The sequence below is a fragment of the Drosophila persimilis genome, unplaced genomic scaffold (genome assembly GCF_003286085.1).
Source record: "Drosophila persimilis strain 14011-0111.01,24,50 unplaced genomic scaffold, DperRS2 tig00000606-arrow-arrow-pilon, whole genome shotgun sequence".
Taxonomy (NCBI): domain Eukaryota; kingdom Metazoa; phylum Arthropoda; class Insecta; order Diptera; family Drosophilidae; genus Drosophila; species Drosophila persimilis.
Genome location: NW_020825324.1, coordinates 1,945,507 through 1,957,240, shown reverse-complemented (window position 1 = coordinate 1,957,240; position 11,734 = coordinate 1,945,507). Strand labels below are relative to the sequence as shown.

The window sequence follows — 11,734 nt, the reverse complement described above, 5'->3', positions numbered from 1 at the left end:
TCTTTTTTAACTTTTTTCTTTTAACTTCATTTACTTTTTCTTTCGTTTAGTAGTATATATATAGATATTTGTATATAGTGGTTATATAGTTGATATATATATATGGTTGTATATATATGCGTGTAAACAATTGGTTTAATCGTTAATCATATATAACATATTACCCGGCTATAACTTATTAGCAAAAATCGACAGTTAAACAGCTCACAAAAGTTTGAGTTCTCTTGGGTTAGGTCTAGGTCTAGGTTTTGGGTTGGGGTTGGGGTGTTATCTGGGGGTGGGGGGGGTGCTATCTCCAACAACAAACTTTGCAGCCAGCTTCTACTCTCCTCTCCGCTCCGGTCCGCTCCTCTCTTCCCTTTTCTTTCTCTAGGGTGTGGTAGCACTATTAAATAGTTTTCCATCAAGTTCTCTTAATTCTCCTCTTTAGTTTTTTTGTGTGTTTTCTTCTTTCTTTCGTTAAGTTTCGCGCATTTCATATGCATAGTTATCGGGTTAAAAAAGAATATTCTACATATAGCAAAAAAAAATATAATAATAATTATAAATACAACAACAAAATCAAAGTTCCGTATATGTATGTATAATAGTTGTAAAAGTTTTCCGGTTGTATATATATATATATATATATATGTATATGCATATGTGTATGCGAATCTTCATAGCAAATAAAATGTATTTTCTTTCTATAGGCAGTAGCGTTCAAGTATTTCTTGGGTGTATAAAAAGCGTTTCCTCCGATCTGGTTCTGGTTCTGGGTAGGTGTTTTGTTTGTAAGCAAAAGCATTCAAGTGTTTCCGTATAGGTAGTTGTGTTCTTCTCTTCTCAAGGGATGCGTCTTCTTTATATCGTATAAATATAGATACATATGCATATGCGTGTGCAGAGGCATAGGATAGATCCCTAAACCGTGTACCGTATAGTCTGGTATAGTAACTCTGTCGACTATCGACTATCGAACAAGAAATTTGAATCAAGTTTCCCCTTGTATATGTGTCTGTGTGTGTATAGCGAGGATATGGGCTGGGATTATCTTTTCTGAGGAAAGCAAATTTCTACTTTCAGCTATATCCCCCATATCCTGCCGCTCGTACCTTCCTCTTCCTCGTCCTCGTCCTCGTCCTCTTTCCACTCCTCCTTTTCTTCACGCACTCTTCTTGGTCTCCTCCTTCTCTTTTTCTTTGTGGCTCTTTCGTTGTAACTTTTGTCTGTTTTCCGTTCTCCCGTTTTGTTTCCCTTTCCCGTTTCGTTTTCGTTTCCTTTTCTTTTCATTTCGTTATGTTTTCATTGATTGGTTCATTGTCCTGGTTCTCTACCGGTACCGGTACCAGTTCCGTTTCCGGTTCTGTTTACTTCATGTAAAGTTAAGTAGCTAATTCAAAAAAATTATAATAATAATAATAATAAGTGTAATAACCTAACCTATAGAGTACAGGCTCCTAACCCTGGGCTATAATCCTAATCCTAGCCTATAGCCTATAGCCTATATTTATGTGTACCTATATGAAACTTCAACTTGATTCAATAAAACAGTTTTCGTTAATTTTCCTCCCCCTCCTCCTCCTTTATCTGACCTGACCTCTTCCTTGATTCAATCTCCTCAAGACACCAAAAAAAATCTAATTGGGTTCAGAAAATTATATATATCACATTAAATAAATCAAACTTGATAAATCACTCCGATGTCGGGTCTGAAAGTGAAAAAACAAGGCCCCAAATATATACAATGGCCACTAGTCCTACTATAGTCCTTAGATCGTATCCTACCAACTGATATTGAAGTTTCAAAAAATGCTTAAGGTCAAGAGCAAAAAAAAAAAAATAAGAAGATATATAGGTATAGTATGTATAGTAAACCGTATCGAACGTATAAAGACCTTACGCTAGTATATCATAGATCATATTCGTTATATCGTTCGGTCTGATGCCCTACAAATACGCCGCCGCATCATCCCCCATCTACTTGCTCGCAAACAAGACTCGTTACTGGGTCTATTTGGGTCTCTGACCAACCCACTTACGGCTCTCGTCAGTCACTGTATGGACTGTGGAGGCGGCGCGCAGGCGCACCAGCAGCTCCTGGCGCTTGCGGTTCTTCTCCCTGAGCCTCTGGTACTCCATGGCCAGGTCGTGCTCCTCGTGGGTCAGCTGTTCGCACAGCTTGGCCGCCTCACGCAGTATGTTCACCTTGGGGGCGCGCTCCTTGTCCCGAATGGTGGGTATCTGCTTCTTGAGGGCCTCGAACAGGTTCTTCAGGCCAATTCGTCGCTGGCGCTCCATGTCGTTGTGCTGGTTGCGCTTCTCGATGGTGTCGGCCTCGTCCACGCTGAACCGCTGACTGCTGCGTGCGAGTGGGGCCATGTTAGCGACAGAATTATGCTTGGGTATCCTGTTCATGGTGCTGTTCGTCTCGTTCATCCAGTTGTTGGAGGCATCCGCCTCGGTGCTGCTCACCGGCGATCCCAGCTCTGAGGAGGAGCACGACGATGGGCTGGACTTTTTGCTTCGGCACTTTTTGCTGATGATTCGACTACTGCTGTTGCTGTTGCTGTTGTTGCTGTTGCTGTTGTTGCTGCTGCTGCTATTGCTGGCCATCTTATGCACGGACATTCCATTGCTGCCCGCGCTGCTGCCGGCGGTTGCGGTACCGTTGCCGCTGAACTTGAGGTAGTAGCGCTTGTGTCCCTTGGTGGCGCCGCCGCAGCCGTAGCCGGAGCTGCTGCTGCTGCTACTGCTGCTGCTGGCATTCGACGAGTCGACGGTCAGGGGCGAGTACGATTGCGAGGAGGCCTGGTAGGGCGTGCTCGAGGGCGATGGGTAGCGGGAATTGGCCACCGACTTGACCGGACTACTGCTCGCCGGAGTATACGGCATAATGTAGTGACCGTAGCGCGGTTTCTTTTGGTTAATGCCATGCGAGATTTGGTGGGCCACCTTTTCCAGCAGGGCCAGTTCACCGACGGGGTCTTGCAGTTGTTTCTTGTCTGGGAATGAGACCACATCGATTTCCTCATCTGCAATAGATAGATGGCGAAAGAGAGAAAGAGATTGTTAGAGATATCCATAGAGATCATGATTATCTACGCATTCAGATATATATATATGTATATATATGCTTGATTTTCATTACCCAAAGCCCTGCAAATGTTTTTCTTCTTCAAGTTGAATGACCCCTAAGGGGGGAGGCGACGGGGAGGGGCGTACGTGGGGACATACGTAGTTATGGCTTAGTGGGGGTGGGGGGGACGGGTCTAAAGCGGATTAGTGTGTCAGGGAGGTAGAATATCGAAATTCAGGAAGCAATAGATTTGCACGGATTTCAAGTGGCGACGCCCTTCTTTCTCTCCACGCTGACGTCATAGCTGTAGCTGATATTTCTCCGTCCGCCTTCTTACGGTTATTTGTCTCTGCTTCTGCTTCTGCTAGTTGTTCTTCTTTTCCCTTTTCTGCTTGACATAGCGCGATTCCATTCCGCCCAGCAACAAACAGAGCCATTAAAAGAGGAGTGGGCGGTCGGTAGGTCGGTCGGTCGGTCGGTCGGTCGGTCGGGCATAGTCGTTTCTCCGACTCTTACTCTCGCTCCTTCTCGCTCTTCCGTTTTGCTAATTTACCGTTTCCGTTGCTATTACACACACACACACACACACACACTTTGTACATTGAACCTACGCCAAAACGATGCAGCAGACTGTCGGTTGGTAGCCGAAGAAGCTGCAGCGGGGAACAACAGTGGGTGGACAGCGGCAAAATGCATTTTATTTAATTTTTGTTTCATTCGTTTTTTTTTTTTTTGTGTTTCTGGCAAGCTTTACTTCTTTCCCCATTTGTTTTAATCGATTTTTCCATTTGAAGTTCTTCTATTTGTTCGTTCAACAATTGTTAAGAGGCCTCGCAACTGTTTCAATGTTTGCCATCTTTTCACTTTTTTCTTTTTGTTGTTCAATAATACGAATAATAATAAAAAAAAAAAAAAAAAACAACTGTGTAAACACAGAAAAAAAAAAAAAAGGGTAACGAATTTTGGACCTGGCAACAGGGCGGCAAAAGATGCCATGGGCCGATGACAAGTTGCTGCAAGATCAAGTGCATTCGAGGCTTAAACCGCAACGAAATCAAAACCTGTACAGAGAGAGAGAGAAAGAGAGAGCGAGAGCGAGAGCGGGACCCGACGCGAAGAGCAGAGGGAGTTGGAGTTAGAGTTGGTGTTGGTGCTGATGTTGCAGCAGGAGCGGCAGGCAACCAGCCAGCCAAGCGATACCTGGCTGGGTATGACTCAAGAGAGCAATGCTAGCGCCAAGGGCCGAAGCTTTTGATACTCTTCTTCTCGTTCTCCGACCTAATTCGATCCGATCTGAGCGGGTTCGTCCTTTCGAAGCCCCTCAGACGCCGCACAGAAGGACTTCTGCAAAGGACTTGCAGCCAGAAATGTGGTTTGCCTCTCAGCCTCGTTTGCACCTGGCCAAAATAATCATACCCTTGCTTGCAGAGGGTATAACATGCGCGAGAACGAGGTACAAAAAACGGACGCCGCGACTTGTTTTTGTTGCCGTTTTGTATTCTCTTGTATTCCCTTGTTGCCAACGTCATCGTTCCATTCCACATTCCACTCCATGGCTAGACAAGCCACAGACCACCAAGATGACCACCCACCCCTGCCCCCGTCATAGCCGACAAATGCAGGAATGCGCGCTGCCTCGTCGGCCATTTTTCATTAAGAATGAGGAAGACGGGAAAGGGTGGAACCGAAAGGGGGCCGGGGATGGGGTGCAACGAGCATCAGCAGGAAAGAAGATGCTTCTGGTAGACTGGACTCTCGAGCTTTGGAATGCGGCACAACAATGTTGTCGGGCACAAAAACAGCGAAACAACTTTTGCATTCGGCAACAATAATAAAATTGTAATGAAAATCGATGACAAACAGCTTTTAACCCGCGCAACAGAGAGAGGCAGAAATAAACAATGAATGGGAGGGGGATTGCAATAGAATGATATCAAAATAATAATATAAGACAAACAATCAACAATGCAGTCTCGCCATCCCTCTCTCCCCTCCCCCCTCCCCCCACCCCTTTCCCTACTCAGAAAACTGCATTCAAAACAGGGTTGATCAAGAGGAGAGCTTTTGCCTTAGTTTACTAACGGTTTATCCTCTCTCCTCTCCTCTCCCCTACTCTCATCGACAAAGCACACAGCACAGCTTCCCCCCGCCGTCGGTAAACTCCACACCGCTGCTGGCTCTACCTCCCTCTCTCTTTCTTTCAGACGCGCTCTCGCAAACCAGAAAAACCAGTTTGCTGTAAGAAGCAGAAAACCAAACAAAAGATCCGGCGCAAAGCTTAGCAACTTTTGTTGCTAGGCAAGCTGAGATCAAAGAGGAAGAAAGGGAGAGAGAGAGAGAGAGACGAATGACAAAGAGGAAGCTGCTTCGTTGTTGTTTTTGATTACAATTGCAAATAAAATGCACACACACACACACTCACACACCGCCGCCCCCTGCCGTCGACACATGTTGCGCAACATTTGTAAGAAGGGTGCGGTAACAGGGACTGGGCAGTGGCAGAGGCAGGGGTTTAGTGATAAGCACAGACGACGACGACGACGACGACAAAGCCTTTTGCCCTATAAAATTAGCATGTGGGAGAGGAAGGAGTGGAATGGAGAGACAGAAAGGGCAGGCGGACAGACAGCGCAAAAGGGAGACCCGAAAAAAAGGACAAGTGCATTATCAATAAAAGAAATAAGAACAAAAGAAAACAGCAAAAATGCAGCAAATGGTAGCAGACACTCTACGAATAGAAGAAAGGGGGGAGAGAAACCCCTTCGCCAGGAATAATCTCCCCCCGCGTATCTTATATCAATGTCCATTCCTCCCCCAGAGAACGCGTGGGGCGGAGGTTGACGACAACGACAACGAATAAAAATGAAATGGCAAATGATGTAATATATATACAAGAATTTTATTTAAAAAGCCTATACAAAAAAATAAACAACGGCGATGGCGATAGTTCGAGAAACAGCGTCGGCACAGTGGGCACTTGCTACAAAAGTCATACAAAAATTCTCGACTGGTAAGCCCGTTTATTGTTCAAGATTCCATTTCTATTGAATTATGAATCTCTTCTGTGGCGGACATTGCCCTTTGGACAGCTTTCTGGAGTGGACACGACGACAAGGGGAGCTTGTACTGTACTATACAGCTGTACGGTGCCATAAGTCATAAAATAAAAACACACTCGAGCGCATGGGAATGTACGTTCTGGTCCTCCCTCAATTCCCCTGCCCCGCCCCTTTTTTTGTGCCTACATTGGCGTCTTGCAAATTGTTTAATAACAAATGTTGTTGCTGTTGCCATTTTCCTCTACTTCCTTGTTTATTTTCCTTTTGCTTTTGCTTCGTCTGCGATTTTTATGACACGGTTCTCCTCTCTCGCTCTCGCCCCCACTCTATATCTACACCGCAGATTGTCTGGCAGTAGAAAGCTCTCATTGTCGCTAGGGGCCTAAATTCTTTCGATTTTAGATCATTCAGCAGCCAGCAAGAAAATGATTTCATTTCATTCGTTGGAATTCTTAGAAGTACGTACAATATGTATACATGAACTCTGCCATTTCCTGTTCGCACTGTTTGGCACTTTCCCACGCGCCTCTCCAGTGACTGTCAAACTCTGTTGACATTTACATTTAAAATGGTTGCAACAACAACTACGACACATGTTTCAATTTGTTTTTTGCAAAAAGGTCAAAAGACGCCCCTCGTTGCACTAGCAACATGTGTCGGCAACATGTCGCTCTCTCAGCCGGTAGCCGGCAGCCCCAGACACTGCTGATCGAAACCGAGAAGGAAAAAAAGGAGAAAGAAGAACGAAGGTGGGAGGGGGCAGTGCATAAGCAGTGATTGCGGTTTTCCACAATTGTAGAAAGACAGACAGACAAGGATAGCAATAGCAATCGTAATCGCTTCCGCTGCTGTTGCTGCTGCTGCTGCTGCCGCTGCTCTGCTCGCAGTTTTTCCCACGCGCAACGCGACTTCTTGTCTTTCGTTTCTGGCATCGTTTGTGCACAGCTTTCTTTGGCTGCGCTCGAGTGGATTCCAAGTGCAGGTCTGGACCAGTGCTTTTCCAACTGTGTGTGTGTGTGGATCCTGCTAATGGTGTAGGATATGACTCATCAGCTCGAGTGAGCCGTTTCCTTGCCCCTCCCATTTTCCGGGACCGCCTCCCAATACCACCCCATATGACGGATGGCGCCCTCTGCCGCATTGCGACATTCATAATGTAAGCCCAAACATAAATTATGAAAATGCGTCTGGCAACATTTTTTATTTGCAACATTCTTGGGCGTGGATATGCACACACAAACACACACATACATGCATGTATACGAGATAAATGGCGCGGCAGGAAATATCTCATAAACGACCCCAAAAGGGAGGCTCGTTGGCGAGCGCCAGCAGCGACGCTAGCATAGACAAAAAAAAAATATATATATATGTATAAAAAAAACCACTAAGTGCGTGAGAGAGGGAGAGCAGAGCAAAGTGCTGGCGTGCTGGCTCTCGCGCTCTCTTCGTGGGCTTTTTGCTTGCGACCTTGAGCATAACAATTTATGGCTACACGTACATATGCGAATAAAGCCAACAACACAACGACGCAATAGAAAGAGAGAGAGAGAGAGAGAGAGAGAGATAAGACACACGCACGCACACAAAGGGGAATAAAACGCGCCTAGCAACAGCAAACGTTTTTTTTTATTCGGAATTCGGAATGGTGTGGGGTGGTGTGGTGGGGGGAGGTCTTGTGCGGCATCAATTTATGCAAAAACGGCGCCGAGGAGGGAAAAGCGAAAGTGAAAACCCGAAAAGAGGAGCCAACGGGGAAATGAAATGACAAAAGCTGGCCCAAACTCCCCCGCCCTATACCATTTTTATGAACACTTCAGGTTTCGTCTCTCCATAAAAAGCCATTTTTTGTTCGTTTCATTTCGGTTTCTACGCACTTTTTTTCGGCGCGACCTTGGTTCCGTTCATTAACATTTTTCGAAACGAATCGAAACACACACACAGGCCACACGCATAGGGCAAGGTGCGAAAAAATGCCAAAAAAAAAAAAAAAAAAAACCAAACACGCACGCTTTATCTATAGATACGATTGTGCGTATGGTATGTTGAGTGCGATGGGGCAGAGACTGTTGCCAACGGCTTCTATAACACTCACGTGACACGCCCTCCTCTTGCTGTTGCTCCAGCACTGACCACCACCCAGCTCGTCTCCAAGCTTTTATAATAATTACATTAGTATGAGAGATGCAATTTCTATGTAACTGTCCGACTTATGGGAAAGGCATGAGACGGGTCGTAGGAGTAATAGAGCTTCTTTTCCGCACAGAAACGAAAGATCAGTTTCTGAATCATATTTCACGATACAAAATGTAATTATATGTTTGTATATAAGCGTGTATAAATATGTAGAAAAGCTGTTGCCGATCAATGCCGCCTCTGCAGGCGTTTTCGCACACCACACACACGCACACACACACGTAGATGAACACAAATAGAAATTGAGAGCAGCGCCTGGTAACAGACAACACCCAAAAGTGTAAGCAAAATAGATGGGAAGATAAGCAGCAGACAGAGAGCAAAAACAACAAGAAAATAATAACAACGCTAAATGCGAAACGTGCGGTGCCTGCCCTGCAGTCCCGAGTGCTGCTGCTATTGCCTTTAGGTGTGAGTGCACTCGGCGACGACGAATGCACACAGACAGACACACACGACGCCGTCACAACAAGTGAAGATTCAGCAAGCGCAGCTTTTTCACTCTCTCTCTCTGCTTAATTTATGTGGGGGGGAGGAACTCGACTCGTCAGCGTCTGCAGTCAGCATCAGCGCAGCAGCAAAGCGCAGTCAGCGTGCTAGTTGTAGTTGTAGCGTAGCGTAAGCGTAGAGTAGCGTAAAGCGTAGAGTGGCGTGTAGTAAAATATATAATATTGACGCAAGTGTGCGCGCCAGCGAGGGTTGCTCAATGAATTTTGCGCGCCAAAGCTGGGAGCCATTGAACCCGGAGCAGCGCTGCTACTACTACACGCTGGTGAGAGGCAGAGGTGAGCGCCGTCTGCCACGTGGCATGGTCGCAGACATCCTTGAACAGTGGCCTCCCCCCAACCGAATGGGGTGTTGCGCCCGGAAAGAGCGCGAGAGAATCTCTCTTCTACGTTTTCTTTTGGGCGTAGCACTGCGCAAGACATGGTTGGGGAGACGGGGGGATGATGCTCCCAACAGAAATACAAAAAAAGTAAAGAGAGAGGATGACGCCATGACTGGCGCCGCCATTGGGAGGGCGGGTGAGAATTAAGGTTGGGGAAGGGGCGGTGGAGGAGGTGGAGGAGGAGGAGGAGGAGAAAACAGCTAAAAGCACAAGCGGAAGAAAACGGGAGGGGTTTAGCGAAAATCAATGAAAACTGCCCCAGACAGACGCTAGCTTCTCTGCCTCTGCCTCTGCCGCTGCCGCTGCCACTGCCACTGTCAGTGACGGTGCGCGCGTGGGCGTGTGTAACGCGTAACGCCTAACGGTGTCTACTATGTTTGCTGTTGACGTAGGCGTTGGCGATCGATTTTTTACTTCCAACTTGGGCGTCATCGTTCTTTCCACCCACCCACACATTCAAGCACACGCGCTTACACACACACTGACACTGACACTGACACAAACACACACACACACACACACACACAAACATTGACAGGGTAGCACACTAGTTGAATGCAAAAACCGTTAAGGCTACAGCTAGGGTAAGGGTTAGGGTAAGGGTAAGGGTATGGGTAAGGGTAGGGCTATGGGCATGGGTATGAGAGGAAGGGGTCAACACTTACCCGAATCTGATGGCGTCTCCGGGGCGTGTCTGTCGTCCAGCTCGTTGCAACGCGTATAACTGTGATCGCTGATGTGCCGCATGAGCATCGTGCTCTTGTGTATTTCGCGATAGGTCTCGTCATCAGAGTCGTAGTCAGAGCTGCTGTTGGGGGGCGACACCTTGACGGTTGTCGCATTGGCGGCCGCCTCCAACGCCTGCTGTATCGACAGCGACTGCAGCGATTGCTGTGACTGCTGCTGCGAGTCCTGGCTGAGTACGTCCATAACGTCGTTGATTTCCGGCACCGGGAATAACGAGAACAGCGTCTTGCTGGCGTTCTGCAGCTCCCGACTGATCTGGTTAATGCAGCTGACATCGCCGTCGCTGGTCAGGCAGATGTTGTTGCTACCCATGACGCAGGCTCGCAGATCGACATTGTGGCGGAACATGGGTGCCGTTTCCGGCGCACTCTCATCGGGAATGCTGTGTGGGGGCGTGTCGGGGCGAAGGTATTTGGGCGCAGGCTTGGTCTCGGCCACCGTCGGGCCCATCTTACAACGCTGGTTACCCTGAAGTAGGACGTTGCGCTTGCGGAGTAGGCTTCCGCCGGGCGGGATCAGCTGATCGGCGGCGACGTAGGCTGTGCTCTCCGACTGTGTCAGTGCCTTTCCGCTAACGCTGAGCCGAGCACGCTTCTCCACGGATGGCAGGTAGTCGTCCAGCGGCTCCTGTTTGATAATCACGGGGAGATCCTCTGCTCCAGGCTTGGTGCCGCTATTTTGTTTCTGCCTCTTCTGATGCTGCTGCTGTTGCTGCTCCTCCTGTTGGCATTGGTAGGGATTGGCCCCGCCTGTTACAATGGACAGGGGTATGGCGATGCCATCGCTGTAGCTGGAGGCGGCGCTGTTGTTGTAGCCGGCGCTGCCGTTACTGTGGCAACTGGAGGAGGCGGACCACATGCAGTCCCCGTTGCGGATCTCCGGCTTCATGTCCTCCATATCGTCAAAGTAGTCGAGGCCTTCGCGCGACTCGATCTTGGCCAGGTCGCTCTGTATGCTCGGGGCATCGCCACCGAACATATCATCTATATTGAATGGGCCATTAAACAACTCCTCGTCCATGTGAATTTGCGACAGACAGCCTTCGGGGAAGTCGAAAAACGGGAGTGCCATCTTTGCGAATTTGGCTGCACAGATGGGGATATGGAAAGGAATAAAGATTTAGGCGTTAGAAATTTCCTTTTGCTGCGGTAACTTGATCAGCAGCAACGATTAGTATTATTTATTATTGCTAATTTTTGTATTTATTTACTATTAATAATATTCATTCACAATACCAGATATTGCTTCTATATATCTGTTCAGCTGCTCACGTTTCTCTTTCTTCTCTTCTTACACAGCTGCACAATCCCTCCCACTCACACACACACATATGCACACACATGTAAGTACATTAACCAAGTAACTGTAAGTGTGAGCATCCTTTAATCCACTTCCGAAAATCTGTTCTGTTCATAAATTGTCTTTCCTTGAATGTTGAACATACAACAAAACAACAAAAATCCACAACTCTTTGCTACACTCTCCATTCTACCATTCTCCTTTTTTGCCTTTGCATAGAGTCGAATCTGATCTTGTAGGATTCCTGCGCGTTAGAGTGAGATGACAATCCTTCGTTAGTCCCCGTTACATTTTGAATCCAAAACTTCTCATGCATATGCATGCATGTGTGTGTGTGTGAAGTGCGATTAAAAAGTACAGCAACAATAGAAAATAGAGAGAACACTTGCTTGCCCTCTATCCTATGCCACCCTCTTCGCTGTTGTCTGTAATGTCTGCATTCTACACTTATAGCGGTCCTAACTTTCCGCTGTTCTGTTTCGATCA

The 11,734-nt window shown here is 47.1% G+C and overlaps 1 protein-coding gene across 1 annotated transcript; it reads right to left on the bottom strand.

Moving 5' to 3' along the window:
* Positions 1-806: 806 nt before the first annotated feature.
* LOC6597223 (myc protein) lies at positions 807-10,969 on the bottom strand. The gene is made up of 2 exons (XM_026990734.1): positions 9,868-10,969; positions 807-3,014 (listed from the first exon to the last, which is right to left on the bottom strand). The coding sequence occupies exons 1-2, from the start codon at positions 10,967-10,969 to the stop codon at positions 1,993-1,995; spliced, it is 2,124 nt and encodes a 707-aa protein (XP_026846535.1). The 3' UTR covers positions 807-1,992.
* Between the last annotated feature and the right edge of the window lie 765 nt (positions 10,970-11,734).

What these genes read in the sequence shown, in the direction of transcription:
- LOC6597223 (XM_026990734.1), bottom strand. Translation starts at nt 10,969, where the DNA reads ATGGACGAGGAGTTGTTTAATGGCCCATTCAATATAGATGATATGTTC. An exon ending in GGAGACGCCATCAGATTCGG is followed by an intron (nt 3,015 to 9,867) that starts GTAAGTGTTGAC and finishes TATCTATTGCAG; the next exon opens with ATGAGGAAATCGATGTGGTC.